Source organism: Chiroxiphia lanceolata, chromosome 10, assembly GCF_009829145.1.
Source record: "Chiroxiphia lanceolata isolate bChiLan1 chromosome 10, bChiLan1.pri, whole genome shotgun sequence".
Taxonomy (NCBI): domain Eukaryota; kingdom Metazoa; phylum Chordata; class Aves; order Passeriformes; family Pipridae; genus Chiroxiphia; species Chiroxiphia lanceolata.
In genome coordinates, this window is record NC_045646.1 from 15,170,634 (window position 1) to 15,190,842 (window position 20,209).

At 37.4% G+C, this 20,209-nt stretch overlaps 1 protein-coding gene across 5 annotated transcripts in view; it reads right to left on the bottom strand.

Moving 5' to 3' along the window:
* The window catches only part of U2SURP (U2 snRNP associated SURP domain containing), a 42,885-nt gene that overhangs the window by 3,936 nt on the left and 18,740 nt on the right, over window positions 1-20,209 (bottom strand). For all 5 annotated transcript variants that reach the window (XM_032698154.1, XM_032698153.1, XM_032698157.1 and 2 more), the window contains 12 exons: window positions 17,937-18,041; window positions 16,686-16,752; window positions 16,437-16,600; window positions 15,107-15,269; window positions 14,536-14,615; window positions 13,405-13,492; window positions 11,721-11,843; window positions 10,722-10,878; window positions 10,305-10,400; window positions 9,697-9,763; window positions 8,585-8,747; window positions 837-947 (listed from right to left, as the gene is read on the bottom strand). In XM_032698154.1, coding sequence (XP_032554045.1) covers window positions 837-947; window positions 8,585-8,747; window positions 9,697-9,763; window positions 10,305-10,400; window positions 10,722-10,878; window positions 11,721-11,843; window positions 13,405-13,492; window positions 14,536-14,615; window positions 15,107-15,269; window positions 16,437-16,600; window positions 16,686-16,752; window positions 17,937-18,041 — 1,384 coding nt within the window. The remainder of the gene's footprint in view (window positions 1-836; window positions 948-8,584; window positions 8,748-9,696; window positions 9,764-10,304; window positions 10,401-10,721; window positions 10,879-11,720; window positions 11,844-13,404; window positions 13,493-14,535; window positions 14,616-15,106; window positions 15,270-16,436; window positions 16,601-16,685; window positions 16,753-17,936; window positions 18,042-20,209) is intronic.

Below are 20,209 nucleotides of genomic sequence, written 5' to 3' on the forward strand. Positions count from 1 at the left end.
TCAGCTTGCCTAATTTTTACAAGTCTCCTTCTTCAAGGTACTATGGAAAATTGCTTTAGTGAATTAGTCAGATACTGAACCCCAAATAAAGCAAATAACAAGCAACAAACACTTGGTGGAAACTGCTTATTTGTACTCAGCTTCCAAGAAACTGCAGGGGTACCTATGTCATCCCTGATCTGCCAGGCTGTGAAAGCCACTGTCCCTTACCCTCCCTCACTAAACACACTGTCCAAAGAGGTTCTGTGTTCTTTTGTTGTGTTTCAAAGATTTGAGGTCACGTGATATCTTACAGATGATGATAATTTTTAAAGCCACTGTGACTTCATAGTCCAGAGAGGACTACTATTAGAATCAGTCACATTTGGGTGAATGTATGAGCTGGAACTGCCCAGGAAATTTAGACACTGGAGAATCAGAAACACACATGCTGTACTTAATACCATTCTTTATCTTCCTTGGGAAGCCTTTAGCACAACAGATCAATTATTAAAAGTAAAATGGAAAGTCTGATGAACATCTTCAATGGACAGCTCTCCCTTTCCTTTCCTACATCTCAGAGTTTCCTTCATGCAGTAGATCTAGAAGTGATCTCTAAGGTTTCTACACACTCTACGATACCCAACTGTACAGTGTGAAATACTACAGTATTTTGATTAAAAAAGGGAGATTATATGTATTCTGCAGAAAGCACTTGGACTTAAACATGCAGTTTGACATTACAGTAGTATTTTAACAAGAACCATGTGTTATTATACTTAATGCCACCTTACATTTGATAAACTCAATAAAAGCCTATCACAGAAGTAGAACCAAACAAAAAGAACAGTTCTTACCCTCTGGAGCAGCTTGTCTCTATAGTGTTCAACCTGTTCCTGAAAACTCTGGCCTGGTTTCTTGGGTCTTTTCCCAGACTCTAACTCATCCTGAAACTTCATCACCTTAAGCTGTGAAAATAATACTGACCATTAGGTTATTGGGCTTATTATTATCCAGTTAGGCAGGTGGCTGAAAATGAAATTTCCATGATTTATAATCTGTGATCTTCATTCTTTCTCTACAAGCTTGTGCACAGAGATACTAAATTTATTTGAACTGGATCAAAGTAACAAAACCCCACACTCACCCGCAGGCACCTGCAGTTGTTCACAGACGTGGAAAGAACTAAAAATAGAGGGATTTTTTTTCTGTTATTCTACTGCATTCTGTCCCCACCGTTAGAACACTGCACCCTTGTATTTCTTTGGTCATTATCTGGTTTTTTACTTTCAAAATGAAATCATTTCCTGCAGGTGTCAATGAATTCTTTCAACTTCTCTTGTCTACTCCAAGGTTCCCTTCAGAAATTGTCTTTTTTTCCATCTAACCCTAAATATCAAAATCAAATGACTGACATAATTAGGACATAAAACAAATGCACCTCTTCAGGGCTATTTGCACAGAGTGGCTGATTTGAAAGAACTGATTTTTACTAACATAATACTCTTTCATGTGCTGTCAAGCTTCGCAACAAAATTCAGTTCACAAGTGCTGCTAAATGTAACACTAAATTTACTGCAGTATCCCAGCAGAGTCACAAAGTTAAGTAAATGTCAGAATTTTTCCCTGTGTTGTTTTCAGAGGTTTTTTGGTTTGGGGTTTGTTTTTTTTTTTTGGTCTTTCTCCAAGTTGATTCACATCATGAAACTTCACTCACACCTCTTGTCAGTCCTTCATTCCTAGTGACATGTCCTCGTACAAACAATCCTTCAATTTTTTTGGAGGAGAAGTTGTCTCTTTTGGGGGTGGATGGGGAGGAACTTGGTAATAAGTCAGGTTGTATTTGTCAGCCCTCTTCCAAATGCTTATGCTCTGACCCTCTTGCATTTTCTGTTTCAATACTGACCTGCAGAGTTATATATGAGTAGATTTTTCCAGTGCTCAAAGTTTTATTTTTAGTGAATACACAGAATTGGTTTCTCTTTAGAAACATTTAATTTTTCCACACTGAAAACACACAAAGGAAAAGACTTTGCAATTGTGTCCATTTTGATTATCTGAAAAGATCTTATTCTCTATTTCCTAATATAAAGTAAGCACAAAATCAAATTCCAAAGGTTTTTTCTTCCCTCTCAAGAATAGCAGGCCAGACTGGATACCATATATTCCAATCAGTCCTTCCAATTACTGACAGAAAGGAAAGGTATCACAAAAACAAACTAATCACAAGAACAAATATGTTAAGAAGCATAAAATCCAAGCAAGGATAGCACTATTTTGAGCAAGATGCCCTTCCCCTTCAGCTACAGAGCTTATGCCAGAAACACCTTTTTCATTTTAGTTTCAAATATAATCGAGCAACTCACTTTGGGGGAAAAAATGAAAGACAAAACCCCACCACCACTGTTATCTGATACCACAGTAAATTTCTGTCAACTGTTCTGCTTCCTTCCCTCCCTCCCAGAGCAGCCTCTACCTGCCCTTGAGCATTTTTCCTTACAATTCAGCCAAATAAATTGTCAGCAGCCAACAGAAAACTGACATCACCATTTGTCACATACCACCTTCCATAAAGGCATTTTTTCTTCTTGTCCCCTTCAAATTCACAAATTCAAAGGCAGGAAAACCTTTTGGAACCATCTACTTAAGTGTCCCCATGTACCCCCTGTTCTGGTAAGAAGTGAGGATTGCATTCCCTACCACCATGCACACTCCAAGGTCATCAGTACTGAACAGGAGCACAGAGGAGGCTCAGCTGATCCAGAAAGCCTCTTAGGCTGTCCTGCTATGAACATGCCCATAGCACCTGAACTTTGTTTTCCCAAGTAAATCAACCAGATAATTTAAAACACAAAACAAACAAAAAAACCAAACCAGCAAAAGCCCACAAAAAAACCATCCTTAAAAGATTTTATTCCTTTACATATTTAGCGAACAAAGCTGTGACACTGTTTAACCATATTTTGAAAGTAAGTCTATAGCCAGAACTAACCTGAGATGAAAATAAACGAGGTGTCCAAACAAGAGGCTTTATTTGATTTAATAAGCTAAATTGGACCCCAAAAAATGCTGCCATGCATAGCACACAACCCACTGCTGGCATGACATTTTAAATGGCAAAAGGAACTATTTGCATGTAACTTCTCCAGTCACTGTGGGTGGAGGGGGCAGGCTGAAGGTGGTCACTGGCAGGTGCACAGAGGAAGAGAGAACATAGGAAAAGCCTATACTACAGTAAGTACTCACTCAACACCTCCCCAGACTCCAACTATGGTGAGATCATATGGTTTCCTGAGACAGCTGTGGTCTGTTACAGACCCATCATCAATGGATCTCTCCTCCACACACTCGCTGTATCTCCCTTTAAACTGTAAACTGACTCCTTTCAGAAAGATGCTGTGGGCACAGGAAATCAGCTTGAGCACATCCCCTGGAAAAGGCAACTGAGTGTTCCAAAATGCTGAGATGGTATCAACAGCTCACTAAAGAAAGGTCAGGCTCTTCCACCTTCCTTCTCCATTACTGCACTCCAAGCTCAGGGTTTCCCTTCCACCCTTGCCCTTGCAGCAGCTGCAGTGCTTGGCTGAGTTTTCCATAAATCAGATCAATTCACTATCCCAGCAGAAGCCCACCCTTACCCCTGGCTTCAATCTTCCCTCCAGTAGTGAGATGTATTGGGTCAGGGGAAGAATGAGCAAGTGCCAGAGTTCACAGGATCAGGATGTTCCCTCACCAGCAGAGGTGAGCAGTTAAATAGATCAGCTCATCCTACACCTTCATGTATAGAGCCTTTTGTTATTTTCTCTAACACATCACCACTGTAACTATGTTTTAAAAGGAATTACTTAGGTCCCAAAATCCACAGAATTCTCTAAAAGAATTGCACCCAGAATTACTATATGAACTTAGACACTTGGTTACCTCCTTTCACTATTTCACTATTCATTGTACCCTGGCCAGAGTGAACAACCTTCTTACAATCTTTTCCTGCAGAGGACATGATGCTCTTATTCCTAGCACACAGTTCCAGATACTCCCCCAGGAGAACGAGATCTTTAATACTTGGGCTTAAATCTCCCAATTCATCTAATCGATGAATTTTGTAAGCATTTCACTTTGTAAACCTGCATTTAGAAAGAACTAATATATTCTCATTGCACTGGCTATTCTTTAACTATTCTTGTCCAACAGACAAGAACTGTTAAGCCTGTTCATCCTTAGGAATAAATACATTGACTTTTATCTGGACTCTCTCCAAACTCAGCAGGATAAAACGGAAGGGGAAAATTTTTCAAAACTCTGTGCCAAAACTTTTCAGTTTCCTTAGACAGAGCAGCCTCCCACAGCAGTTTACAGTCTTCAGAGACTGCAATGCAGAAGTGTCAGATATCCTGAAGTTCCTGTGAGCAACCGCTACCAAATACTCCCATGCAGGGATCGCATTTCCCACTAACAGGAGGAGGTCCCTCATAAGCTCCAGATAAACAGCTCCACAACGTGACCCTTCTCTGTCGGTTCTCATCTTGAAACTTCTCCCCTCTCTCCTCAAACTCATTTGAGGAGAGTTTAAAAGGTTCAGGCATTCCTGGAAGGTGAGGCCTTGATTACAGCCCACCCAGGAAGCAAGTAAGCTAAAGGAAAGGGTGACACCTTGCTGCCACGGCCCAGGGAAACCACAGACTGCTGCAAACTGAAGCTCTGCTTTGTGTACTTTCACAGCAACAGGTGTGATGTTTCCTTACTTAAAACTAATATGCTTTCAAAAACTGTTCTTGGTTTTCTAATCTGCTGCTGATACTGTCTGAGCCCATACACAGGGTCTTTTCCCACAAGAGGTCACTCCACAGTTACACAGCCTCAGAGCTGACAGGGCCAGGTTCAAAATAACAAGTTCAAGGTCAATTAGCTGCATACTGCATATTAGCATGAACTAGGAAGTTAATCATCAGATACTTGATGAAAGATAGGAATTTCTACTTGATAAGAAGTTGCACTCAAATGTACACTAATTACAGACAAGACAGACATCCAAGCAGATCAAAGTGTATTGATTTTCCTTAGAACAGCCTTGCCCCAGCAATGGCTGTCACAAGTCCTAGACTTTGCAGGAGCAGAGAAAAATATTCCTTTGAAAGCTTGATTTTTCCAGCAAGTCTACAAACAGTGGAATTTCTGCAGCTACAGTATTATCAACAACAGATGACAGATATACTGATGTACACATGTGAAATACCTCCTCTGCCATAACAGCCCTCTGGCATGCTCAGTCACACTCACAGGTTGCCAAGTGTCTTGGAACCAAGCAATTCCTGGCTTTGTGTAAAACAGAAATACATTCAAAGATTTAAAATAGATCAAAATCTTCTGAATAGTCATCATCTTCTAAGAACAACTGCTATAAATAGCAAAACTATCAGTTAAGCAAGAGGCAATTTGTGTCATCTGTTATTATTAAATCAGTAAGATATTTAATAGGGTATCTTTTTGTCATTTTGCAGTAGCCTCAAATGAACCAGGTACAGAAACCTCCACAGACCAAAGGGTTATATTGTTTCTAGTGATGCTTACAAGCCTCACACAGCTCTTATGATCTGATAAACAAATACACAAAAGTTGAGTATTCTTCACACTAAGCACCATAATCCTGAGAAAGAAATAATGGAAACTGTATGGAGCTTCAGTTTCTTGACAAAGGCAGCCACCTTTCCCTTGTGACATCCACTTTGGCTCTTGGTAGAAAAATAAATTGGACCTCAAATACCATGACACATTTGGGGCAGGGAGTGTTTGGTGTGGAACATCTCAGTTTGTGCACTGGGCAGGGGGCACTGACAGAGCACAGACACAGGATGGTGTAACAGGATCCTCCCTGCAGCACCTGGAGCTCAGTGGTTCCCAGTAGAAAGGATGAACAGGATGACTCAAGACCATTAGTTTTATACCTCAGTCAAATGCTACTTTGAGGTCTCAGGTGGCCAGCACAAAGGTGAGTAAAGGCAGCTACTGAAGAGGACTAAAACTCTGCTTGACCCTTCTGGAAGCATGGATATGTCTGGATTTGTGAAGAGCCTGCCTCCTGCTGCAGATGAACCCTGTGCTGTGTTTTCTGTTTGCAGCAGGATTATAAAATCCTGTGCAGCAAGGCAGAGACAGAAGTAAAGTTACCTTAGAGAAAGGTCCAAGGAGGACAATGCTGCTTTATTTTGTCTGTGTTTCTGACCACTCTGAGGAAACAAAATGACCAATTTAAGCAACAAAATTCCCATTTTTCTACCCCGTCACAGCACTGAGGTCTCTTTACAAAGAGGAATACACCTTTCTTTTATATGTCACAGGATGGGGGAAGAAAGACACACAGCTATACAGCACTGTAAAGACCATTCTGAAATTTGAGTTGTAAATGCTGTAAAGTGCCAATCTTTCCACGCTTAAAAAAACAGGTGAGAAATCACTGTTCTTTGGTGTTATAGGAAAGCCTCTGCTCTTGCTAAGTTCTGGAAAGAATTCACACTTCAGAAGGATTAAGAGGGGCAGCAGGGAAGGCAAACAAAAGGTTACTAAGTTGCCTCCTCTGATTGCTGTGGCCAAAGTTTGTTTCTTACTGTACTTTCCCCTCCCGGCTGACAAGCTTAATTTACTGACTGTGCCAAGAGAAAGAATTCTTGTTTGTATCCATGAATTTCCAAAAACTGCATGAAAAAAATCTGTTTCAGCTTCCCTGGTAGTCACTGTGTAGATTGTTAGAGAATCAGACTGCCAATTTTTTTGCCAAATATTGTACACATTTTTTACAGTTTTTATTAGATGGCATAACTGTTAAAGCTGGTAATTGGCTGTTTTTTCCTCAGTTCCTTCCCTCAAACTTAATAATGGATGTGGGTTTTGGCAGGGATTGGGTACATACTAAGAAGAAACTTTGAGTGTGAATGCTTTAAAGTAGTACAAGGAGTACTTTCCTGCCAATGACAAACTTGAGGGGAAATTTTAAGTACTCCTACATAGTGTCTGAAATGTTCTGAAAATGAAAAAAAAATTGCTCTACTCTACTTTCCTGGTAATTCTGAAAGTCTGACACCAAGATAGTAATTTACTTACCAAAAAAAATTAAATGCAAACCTGTGCTTGAAAACCTCAAATATTTGCCACCTAAAACTGTTCCTGACAGGATTCATTGAGGAAAGAACTTAAATCACTCAAGCAGTGTAAAACTGCCAATGGTTAGAGCAAATCACTTCCTAAACTGCCTCCACAAGTGCCAGGATAACATCTCTAAAACAGATACACAATCTGAGAGGAGCCCTTTCCATAACTGCTACAATCAATATTACAGCAATGTGAAAATTAGTTTCACTTGTACTTTCATTAGTCTAACATGTATTTTCTACAAAAATACTGCCACCATGAGTCAGGTCAGACATAAATCCCATTCAGCTTTTCTCAAATGCAGACTTTACCAACTTAGTATGGCTACAGATCACAAACTTTCAAACTGCTATGCAAAGCAAGAGATTTCTAAGTGCTTAGTTATAGTCTATTAATTCCAAAATCTGAATTATTAAACAGAGACATATTTGAGAGAAACAACAGTTGTGACATTTTAAAATATTACTGCCTGAGTATCTTAATATAATATTACAAGGTTTTCCTAATGTCTGATTTCAACTAACTACCATGTTATAGCATAAACAGGTAGGCAGCCACAATTCCACCTTCAAAACATTACCCAAGTTATAACCTGCCACTTGGAGATGCTACAACTGCGATCAGTAGTTTAGCAGCTTCTTAATATCATTTAAATGCACTGAGCAGAAGGTACAAGAATTTCAGTATTAAAACCCAGGCTACACTGAATAGAGAGTACAAGTTGGAAAGCCACATACGGTTTTAAACTGGTTTTGTTTTTTGTGTGGCACAGTGGGTCAGAAGGGCTTCACTGCTAGACAAGGGTTGTGCTAAATTCCAGTTCTAGTTCCATTCTCGGTAAAACACGAGCTCAGAAACCAGCACGAAGCCATAACCTGTGCTACACTGACACCTATGCTTGGGGAAAGAGAGAAGAGCCAGGGAGCCCTACAAACAGCATGTAGGTCTTCAATTGAAGTACCACATTTCCAGGACTACCTAGGTTAATTGCATCTACTTCTTTGATGGCTGACACAGTGAAAAGAAACACTTTTAAATGCAATAAAATACAGACACCTGGAGGCAAGAAACAGAAAGAACGAGAAAGGTATAGGACTAAGGCCACATCCAAAAGTCACTCCCATTTGCCAAGAGAGGAGGAAAGTGTGCAGGGACCAAGCAATCTAAGGCTACCGGTGGTACTGAAACAGGACACTGAAAAGGAACAGTAATTCTCAACATGCAATATCCCCTGACTCAATTTTTCAATTTTTTCCCGTGTTATTCTGAAAGTCAAAACCAGGCAAGGCAAGGCTGTGAATGAATATACCTGTACAAAAATACACTGGACTTAAAAAAAGAACCACATATAACAGACTATAATTATTTCAGTTAAAATAACCCCCTATCATATGTAGAGAACTCAGGGTGGGGTAAGGATTGGAAAGGTCCAGAAGGGTGGCACAGAACACCACCTGCTCACCTCTATCTCTCGGAGTTTGGCACGCTTCTCCTCACTCATTTCCGAGTACTTGACCGATGACTTGGATTCAGGCATTTCTTCTTTAATAGGATTGGAATACATGTGTTGCTCTTCTGACTTAGAACTCTGAGTGTCTTCCTCATCTTCACTTTCTTCTTCTTGACTTTACAGGAAACATACAGAATTGAGATGTAACAGATAACTAAGTATATATAAAATTTACTATTTCTCCTATGTAGTTTCTATGATTAGTTACTAGTTTTGAAATCTCTTAAGTAAGATTAAGTTATGTAAAAAGTCTGCAGCTACAAATCAGTCTCCATCTGTGAGATTTAGTATTTTAATTAAATTGTTAGTTTTTACAACGTACACTGCTCTCAGCATGCAGAATTCAGGAAATTCATGGTCATCAAATACATACCTACCTCAGCTACAAAACAAACCCACTGCCTCCACAAAATCTCTCAAAGTGCTGTAATTGTGCTCTTCAGGTATAGTAAGTTTAATAAAAGAAAAAAAAAACTGCAACACTTTTGCTTTTGGGAGATAAACCTGGGACATGGCAGATACCCAAAATGGTATTCCCAGACTGGCCACTAGAGTGCTGCAGGAGTACACACAATGCAGGCAGGTTTTTACAGCACTAACAGATGCTCTCAGTTGCCTGAAGAGCAAAGTAAAAGACTACTCAAAACCAACTTCTGTTGGCAGGATCCTACCAGCATCCAGCATACACATACCTCAGAATATTATTCCCTGCGTTTGTCTCAAAAGCAAAAGGCAGACGCTTAGATACATTCCTATACACCTAATAACAAGATTTCCACACTATTGCCTTAGCTCTTGCCATTTGATATTAAATTATCAAATCAGCATCAATTTAAAGATTACGGTTAACAACTCTACCAAAAGGTGTAAATTATCATGTGAGATAAAAATTACGGGGGCTGAAAGCATGCTGCACTAAAACCCTGATCTTTCTCCATCTTATTTTCCTACTTTCAAAATTTCATGTTTGTTACTCTTGCGATACATATCTATCTTACAGAGAGTTCCAAAGACACTCAATTCATAAAATGAGTATGTTTTCATCAGAATGAAGAAGTATTTACTTTTGAATTTCCTCCTCCTCAGATTCTTCATGTTGGTCAAAAAGCTCCCACTTCGAAGTAGTAACAGCTAGAAGAGACAGTAAGATAATTTTAACAACAAAAAACCCCACCAATTAATCAGAAAATTAGTATTTGTAGACATAATAAGAACTACAATGTGGTAAAATTTATTTAATGTACTTAATACAGACTTTCTATTTCACAGAAATACTCAAACCAGCCCAGTAGCAGAATATTTACTATTCACAGAGTTATTCACTTACAATGTATATCATGTTTTGGTAAATCCTTTAAAAGCAGACAAGTATTTGTCAGCTTGTAAAATATTATCTTCCAAACCAAGATGTGAAAAGACTGCCAATCACATACCAAGATTTTTTTTGCTTTCAATATTTATTCTTAATGAACTGGAAATTATTTCTAAAGATAGGTAGGTTATTGAAGTAGAACAACCAAAATAGAAAACAGTATCTCCCTTTTTTGGTTAAAGCTTCCATGAACAAGTTACAGCTAAAAATTTTACTGTGTTAGCACAGAAAAGCTGAAAATAATCATTACATAGGTGACATTATGCTTTCAGTTTACTTAGAAAAGTAATCAAAACTAACCTTGAGCTTCCAGTTCTGATTCATCCACTGCTTCCCACTTTGAAGGGGCAACTTTAAATATAGGCTCATTCTTTTTTGAGTCTTCAGTTGTATCCACTGTTGGAGAAAGACACAGAAAAATAATTTCCAAAGCTCATGAAAAGCTGAAACCAAAAAACACTAAGATACAATCAGAATCAAATATTGAAACAGACACCATCTTATTAGTTGCAAAGAAACGAGGTTTTGGAACCTGATGTGTATTCTCGTTAAGCAGTTATGAACTTAAAGCAGGAGGGCAAACTGAAGTTAATCAATTCAACATCTCACAAAGCTACATGCCACATCAATTCTTGGCTGCATTTGTAAAAACTACTCAGAAAAAAAAGATCAAAGACTGAAGATTCAAATTGAAAGTAAAGTTGAAACATTTCGTACAAGGAACTCCATCAAGATCATCATCCAGCGATTTAATTGGGACTCCATCCAGATCATCAATAGGAGCAGCATCAATAGGAATTCCATCCACATCTTCTAGTGGAGCACCATCAAGTTCTTCCTCAATGGGAGCACCATCAAGGTCATCTGGTACTTCCTGAAAGCAAACAATAATTAATTATTTGAAGTGCAAATCTACACTGCTTTTCTTTAGTTCTCCAATTATCAAATCATTCCTTTTAAAAATACCAAAACCTCAAAACCCTCAACTTTAACAATTTTTGCTAACAAGTTTATTGTAGAGGAAATAATACAACAATATCCTCTTTTAAAAATTATAGGCAGGAACTTGGAATTTGTCCACAATGTACTGGAAGCTTTGCAATACCTATATTCAAAAGAAAAGATGTTTAGCTCAAAATGAGCCAATTAGACAAATTATACTTACTAGATATGAAGGATTCCTCAAGATCAGTAAAATGAACAACTGACAGAAATCAACTCTTCAGCAGGAATACACATAAATTATGAACACAGCTACAAATTCAAACTTATCAGGCACAGGCACTGTCCTTTGTATACACACGTTAACCCTGCTCCTCTGCTAAGAGAAATAAGTTACCCTTCCAGTTATACTGTGGGTGCCCCTCCTGCTGTTCTGAAAGGCATGTTTCCACACAGTTACAATGCCTGAAATTCCACTCAAAATTCAGATATTACAGAGTATTTCCAATACAAAGGAAATACCTGTCATTCTGCACTAGTCTTTGCTCTGAAATGGTTTCACAATACAGCTACACCACAGCAGGAAATTCATAAACAGATTAAACAATATTTGCATTTGAAAATATGTTACACCTGTATTCAAGGGCAAGGACTTGGAGGAAGGAAAGGTTTACTCACCCTAAAAGAGACAGTAAAATAACCCTTGCCAGCCCTGCTTTATATTTACATATTTTTTTCCTGTCACCCCCAAGTATCACCACTGAGCTCACTCACCTCTGTTTCTTTATCTTCCATGATGTTTACAAGCCCCAAGAAAATATTCTGTAGTTTGATCAGAAATGGCTCTGGATAGATTGCCCAGTCCTCCCATGCTCGGAAGCATGTCATTACCCGTTGCTAGAAGCAAGGGGGGAAAAAAAAAGTTAATAAATTTGTATTAAGAAATTTTAAGTGATGGGAAATAGACCACAGAGACCTACTATTGCAGAGCTGCTCCTAAGTAGTTCCACATTAAAGTATATTACAGTGATACCATGCTGGGCAAGACTAGTAATTTTACAAAAATACATATATAGGAACTACTTTTTATAAAATCTCACTTGGATTTCATTTTCCCTTTAAATTCCTGTTACATTACCCATTTCAGCTGTTCACAGTTCTCTCCTGACAGTAAGTTTCATTCTGCCTCAATGTTCAAAGCAGTTGTCTCTACCAAAAGTAAGAGAAAACTTTCTCTTTAAAAATAAAAATCTTTCTCTTCATAAAATAAAATAACTAAAATTAGCATTGGCTTATACATATTACTGAATGTTGGAGAAGAGAATGTTCTGGGGAGACCTTACTGCCCCTTCAGCACCTAAAGGGTCTACAAGAAAGCTGGAAGGGGACTTCTTATGAGGGCATATGGTGACAGGACAAGGGGTAATGGCTTTAAACTGAAAGGTTTAGATCAGATATTAGCAAGAAATTCTTCAGGTGAAGGTGGTGAGACACTGGAACAGGTTGTCCAGAGAAGCTGTGGCTGTCCCATCCCTGAAAGTGTTCAAGGCCAGGCTGGATGGGGCTCTGAGCAACCTGCTCTAGTGAAAGGTGTCCCTGCCCATGGCAAGGTGTGGGAATGAGAAGATCTTTAAGGTCCCTTCCAACCCAAATCATTCTGTTGTAGAAGTGAAGCATATTTGAAATGACAGGTTTCAGTTCAAGTTTGAAACATTAAATGTAACTGAAGATGCACATATAAAAAAGTTATCTACTGCCTCTCTTATAATTTAACAAATAGTTTTAAAATAGCAGTTAAGAAATTGATTCTCAATCTAGAGCAACTGAGAGCAAAGAAAGCAGGACAACCAGGATAAAGACCTTAATACAGAAAAAACTAACTACCCTGTCAGCTTTGTATTTAAAGCTTCTGATTGAAAAACAAAGAAGAATAAAGAAGTGGAGAGGCATCTTGGAAACAGGAGAATGAAAGGTCGGCCAAGCATGAGAACCGTGAGAAGCAGAGCACTTTATCTCAAAAATCATTCTCAACTACCCATGGTCAGACTGGTTATCAGAAATCTAAAAATAAAGCCTATCACAAAAACGTTTAAAAGTAACTTTATGCTGTTCTGTCCAGGAGTTTCTTTCCACACTGAGCACCCAAGTTTATTTTTGAAATTGAAATAGAGATGGTCCAAAAATAATAAGAAAGCTAGAAGGCCCTGTCTGTAATTTAAGTATTAGATAGATATCCTCTCAACTCCACAACTGTACATCTACCTGTACACTTCAGGTGGAAGATGTTAATTTTCTTCCTTAATTTCAAGGCTATCCTTGCAAAAGAGAAAACTCTTTTTTTTTAAAGCCTAATTAGGAACCTTGATGTCTAAGCCACTTATCATAGTATGCAATCGCTTGTGCAGGAACATCTATTTATATGACTTCTATGTCATGTAAATAACAATGAAATACATACCTTGAAATTTTCAGACTGTAAATGGCCTTGTATTGTACGGTAAGTAGCATTGAGATCAGAGAATATCTGACATAATTTTGTTTCAAAACTAGAATTAAACATATACATTTCTTTAGTTAAACTTTGTAATATATGTTTTCTGGACATACATAATTCATGAAAATACCTGGGACACAGGACTCAAAAGCACAAGGTTCTGATCCCTACTGTAGCCATGAACTGAACTATAAAGCAAATATGATTACTATATATCAAATCACCTTGGACAACAACAGAACTGTGAAGGGAGATCTTCACATCTGCTGCAGTCTCTTTATACACCCTGGAAAGACTGGAGGACAATAAAAGGAGTTTTACAACCTTAAATACAATGAAAGAATTGTCTCAAAATGCAATTTGTATTTTATTTTTTTTTAAATCTTAGTTATGTTTCTATTCTAGTTTACTCAGTGAGGTTCTCAGTGAAAGCACAGTGAGCAACAGCTGCCTAACTTCTCTTGAGCTTCTCTCAATGTGCAAAAAATAAACCAGCACAGCACAGACACATTGCAACAGGAAACATCAACTGCAATCTCTGGAGTTCCATAACATGCTGAATATTTCCCATCATGCTGCCATAGCATCTGAGAGACTCCAGGAGTAGACACAAACATCTAGTAAGACAAAGATACTGTCCCTCGGACATTTTTCCTAAATTCTGCTCAGCACCTTAGAAATAAAGTACATAATCCCCTCATACCTTCTGCAAAGTTCATGGGGAGTTGAAACCCCTACACTTTAATAAAAATAAATCTGTTTCAAAATTTTACTTCTTTGCATGAAGTCTTTGCTATACCACATCTTCAATATTAGCTACAGTTTCTTTCTGTAAAGAGGCACATGCATTATTCTCACCTTTATGGAGTTCCATGCAAGTGCTCCCTTACATAGGGCATATACACTTTTTGCATTACCAACATGCTACATCTTATACATTTTCACGCAAACAGATATAAACAATATCAGTCTGTAATAGCAGCATCATAGAAAAGTGTGAATTTCTCTACAACCATGTTTATCCAGAGATGTACATACAGAGATGAATATAAGAACTTTTTTTTAATTGCCAATCGCCTAAAATATTATACTTACAATTTTCTATAGTAGGAAGCATTGGCAACTTTAGCTGAAGAGTTGTATAACACATCCGACACCAGATACAATCTTGCAATCTGCAATAAAGAACCTTCAAATTAACTCCAGTTTAAATTATCCTGAGAACATGTGCATGTTTCCAGAAAGGATACAAGACAGCTTTAACTGTCTAGAAGTACCTAATTAGAACTAAGTGTAGCACAGCTATATTATTAACACACATGCTAAGAGGAAATTAGCCCCCTGTTATGCTTGAGGGTACTAACATATTAACACAGTATTACAAAGGAGAAATCACAACATTCTAATTTTAACTGCCTTGTTTGAACAGATTATTATGCTGTTTTCAACTTCACAGTAAGGCAGAACGTTGTTTACAAGGAAGTGCAGAAAAATTAAAATACGTAACAAAATTCCAGGAAAAAAGCATATTTAAATCCAAGCCCACGTTTTAGTACCAAACCTCAACATTATCTGAAACTCATGAAATAATGCTTACAAATTATATGCTCATGCTGCTAAGTGAGCTCTTCCCCCCAAAAAACAAGAACGTAGAAAATCTACACACCTTCTTAGGAAGAGGAGTCTTGAGAATGGACAGTGATTCTGTGATGCAGTCAACAATTTCTTCAGCAGCTTCCGCATTATTTAGACAGAAAACCATTGCATCACCAATATCATTCTTCCGAGGTGTTAATCCCCGCAGAATTTCCTCTAGTTTGTCCCTCTGTCTGAAATAGTAGGAATTTTAACACTTTCAATATAAAGTTAAAGATACTTTTGGGAATTTTCATTTAATGACGTTTTTTTAATTTTCCATCTTTAGAAGAAAAGCAATTTTAAATGTTTTTATATTCCATTACCTCAGTTCTTTCAGTGGCTCATGAATTTATGCATCAACGTTACATAAAGCGCAAAAAATTCCCACTCAAGTCTTGACTACATAGAGAAATCAAGGAAAAATAACTGAGAAATACCTAATGCAACACATCAGTTTCTCTAATAAGGTAATTATCTTTTTGGATTTAGTTTAAGCCTAAACCAAACTGGATAAATCTAAAGCATTAAAGCAATTTCTGCTACAGAGTAAGAAACACTACATTCAGAAAGCCAGTAAAAAACAATTACATCACATTTTCCCTGACCTTCATATTTAGAGAACATTCTCAAAAAAGTATCTTTTTGAGACTTTCCAAAAGAAAGTATAAGAAATAAATTGTGAATTAAAACCTTCAAAACTATGACTGGTATAGTAACTATGCTGAGAAGAATAAAACAAGAAAAAAAATCCATATGCTAATAACAGTTGGAACAACAGCAGCACAATTAAGAAAACCAGGTCTCTATTTCCACTAGTACAGCCACACCCAGCACACTGACAATTCACAGCAAAGAACTCTGGTGATCTGGTTCTTCCTGCTTATTAACAACTGTTCCCAATTTTAATTCCTGATCAACAGCATCAATAAGTTTAAGATTATAATAACTGTTTAGCTCATGAAGTGTTGGGAAAGGTGCTGTATATCCTCACCTACAGACAGCAACAGAAAGTGAGGAAAAGCTCTCATCTTCCCAATCCCTTTCAAATTAAGGGTTAGTAAGAACTGGAATGAAAGGACTTGTTGTTCAATGATGACAAACCTAACCAAATCCAGAACATATTTAGCAACAAGTATGATCAAAACAGACTAACTGAAAAGCACTGAGTTTAAGAGACACTTAGACAAATAAATAACACTATGACAAGTATGACAACATTTTAGGGATGATATATTAAAAAATATACAAAAATATACAAAATATTAAAAAAACCCATACAAAAATACACAAAAACCACAAGAGGAAAAACAAGCAGACTAGCAAGTAAAACATCACTGTAAATGGATGGTGGTACATACTCTTCCTTAAGTGCACCCTTCTTGTTCGGTTCCTCCACAAACGCTTCCGTTTCTTGCTCTTCAGACATCCCGTGCAAGTATGGATTCAATGGGGGTGGCCTCCAAAACGACCCGTTTTTGAACATACGGAAATCTTCTGTCCTCCACTTGGTTGGAGCATCTCCCTACAAAAAACCCCCAATTTTTATTTTTGTGTTCTTCTAATTCACTATGCTTGAAGTTATGAATTGTCACTAAAATTCTACTTGCCTGAAGAATTGAATAAAGCTTCCACCTATAATACACATGGGCTGGAGTCTGGTTTTCAAATAAAAACCTAAACCAAACGGTAAAGAAGAGAGATAAAACGTATTACAAATCATTGAATGGAAGCAAATTCAAAGGAAGCAATAAAAACAAATAACCAAACCCTGTTCAGATGCCCATCTTAGCCCCCAGGTGAACACCAGACAGCTAAAACCACGTGCACCCACAGCACAGCTGGGCAGAGCATGTGCAACTGCCACACACACACACACACAGTCTGCAAAGTAGAGAGAGAGCACAGCTCCACAAAAGCACAGCATTTCTCAAAAGTTAAAAGCAGAACAGGGTCAGCAAGAACAACTGTGCAACCTCTCAGCAAAGCAGGGGAATCATCAGTGCCAGGAGTCACTACAAGAGCAACTGCAACCTCAGCACAAGCGGTGCAGGAGCTTGTAGTTACACAGTTTGGTGACTCAGATCAAATACTAAGTAACTTGAAGCTTTCCACCAGTTAAGTTGCCTGTCAGAACACTGGCAACATCTGATGGGGATATGGGGAGCAAGCAGCCCATTTTTAACGGCCAGGATATTTTGACCTGCATATTTTCTCATTTTATATATAACAATCATAGTGAAGCACTTCAAGTTTTTTGCAAATAAAGCATTGCTAAAAGGACATTTAGCATTTCCCTGGAAACATTTTTCAGAGACCGCATTTCACAAGAAAGTTGGAAATTGATCCTTTTTTATTCCATTAATGACAAGAGCTGGAAATTCCCACAACTTCCCTATGTCAGCTAAAGTTTAATCCTATTTGCATTTGCATCAAAGAAAAATTACTTCCAGCTCTTGCTAAAGGTTAGAAATCAGGCTCCAGGAAGAGCAGACTTCACATGGAGTTAAGACTGGCTGTTTTGGGGGGAGATTTTTTCTTTTTCTAAAATGTACGCTACTGCTTCCACTGACTTTTCCCTGAGAAAAGTATGTGTTAAATGTCACTTATTTTATATATACAGAAATGTATTTTATGTTGTGTGTATAGTATTTTATTTATTTATACGTACACACTAGTAACAACTGGAATAAAAACGGATTCTCCTTTATAAATGGACAGCATTACCATTTGTACAGCTTAAATCTGCTCACAAAGATAGACACAGCAAAAGCAACTCTTATTAGTATTTCAAAAATGCCAAATACTAACAACAGTGAAAACAGTTAGTGCTATTTCAAATGAAGCAATGTAATGAGCACCTGAACATGGGGTTGTTGATTTCTCGGTTCATGATCATGGCTTCGAACATGGGCCCTTCCCGAACCACAAACTCTATCATTCGATGGATCAAAGCGAGCAAATTCCTACAACAACAACACAGTTAAAGAAAAATTGATTCAGACCTAACACTATATAAAACTACACTCCACCTAAGATACTACAACTCTGCAGGAGATTATTTTGCTGTATTGTTAGGAAATCTGTATAAAAGATAAGGTAACATGGAACATATTATAGCTTTGCATCACAGACACGGGCATTCTAAGAATTCAAACATACCTAGCACTGGTGGAGTAAGAATTTAAGAGGAGACCTCTTTCCTGAATTTCCACAGCCTACAACCATCTCTTGCTTAGCAGAAGCCTGATACACACAAAAATGGGCAACTGAACACCAAAGTAAAATTAACTATCAAAAACTAAGCCCTCATCTACATTGTCTAGAAATAAGATTGAAGTGTCAGCTAAAGTTCTACAGGGGAACAAGTGGCTGAACATTATGCTCAAAATAAAACACATACTTTTGAATATTCAATAGAAACTGCATTCAGCTTTCAAACTACTCAAGTATGAAAGCAAAAGCAAATAGCCTTCTTGATGCCAAGCAAGGCAATGGTTTTATAAAATTTAGACAATTTCCTTTTGGTCAAGACAATTATTAGCATAGACCAAAACTGTCTATCATTTCGTGTCATACCATCCCATGTTTCCTCCCTCGTACAACCAAGTGAATCAAATCACAATTAAAAAAAATAAAAAACTGCATCATTTCATTCAGCACTACATCCTGAGACAGGCAAGGAGGGGATGTGAAGTGCACATTTTTCAAGCCCCATCTAAAAATGAAGAGTCCCTTCTAAGCATGCTAACAGCAGACACTCATATAAGCTTTATCAAAAATAATGATAACCAGTTTCCACTCCTTTGGGGTTTTTCGGAAATAGGGTCCTGAATTTTCAAAATAGGTTACCTACAAATATCAAAAGCTTCATAGCTCGTGTCCTTTGAATGTGATGCAAACAAAAAAAAAAAATACGGATTTTTACATTTTTTAATTTATTTTCTTAGATACCACAAATGGATATTGGTTCTTTACATTTCTTTAGATTTCCTTTTAGTACTTTTTTAATTATTGAAGTTCAATAACTGCTATACTGAAAAGCTGAAGAATTTTCTATCATTTCTTAGTAATGTGACTATTTTCTACCATGAGCATTCCAAGTTCTGCTACAGATATAATGCACTAGATCAAAAAAAATTCAACTTAGAAATGTTGTAATAGAAACTTGTCCCTACCATCTGCAAACTTAGTAAATGTTGTTTTAGACTATCTAGCACTGAATCTACTTTTACCTCAAATATTACACACCAAAAAAAAAAAAAAAATCAAACAGCTATCAGTTGATTTTCCTCTCCGCTTTTTATAATCCCAGAAACATTGTAAAGAGGACAAAGTCTCAATGATTCTGTAGCCATTTTATTTAAAGCAGTGTTCTCAAAGTTTAGTGTTATATGAACTGTATTTGAAAACATCAGTAAGAAACAAATCTACAATTAGCTTTCAGGCCTCTGAGCTATTACACCATCCATTTATTTTTAGGTAAGTCCAACGTGATCTTTTCTGGCTTCCACTTCCAGAAAGATGTCACTGGTTTTCATCTAATTTGTCTTTCATCCAGTAAAAAAAAGTTGTGTAAGAGCAGCTTATGCTTGAACAAGAACATCTGCTCTGTGATGACCTCAGATGTATGAAAACAGATTCAGTACATCCGATATCTGAAAGAGGTTGTTAAATGCATTTGTGTATAAGACATGACTACTTGGAAGTGAATTTCTCAGAAAAACCTCTGATTGTATATACTCGAGGTTTTATGCTTAAAATACTAAGAAGTAAAAAATGTTAAAAATGGTATTGAAAATTTTTAACTAAAGGAGAATAAACACATGATCCCACTGAAGTCAGCTGACATTTTTGCATGATGTGATGCACTGTGTAATAGCCTTAGCAGCTGTCATTAGCAACTCTGAAAGTCATTAGGAAAAGAATAATTAAAAGTATCTTCAAATACAGTTCATTTAACATGAGTTCTTATCATACTTTATCATATTTTGAAATGCTACAGTAAATAAAATGGACACATCTTTTTCTCTGAAAGCTAATTACTCTGTGAGCACTGCACAGTTTCACAAGTATTTGTTCTATACTCAACTTTTCTCAAATCAAGACTCCTCCTGGTCGCACTAATTATTCA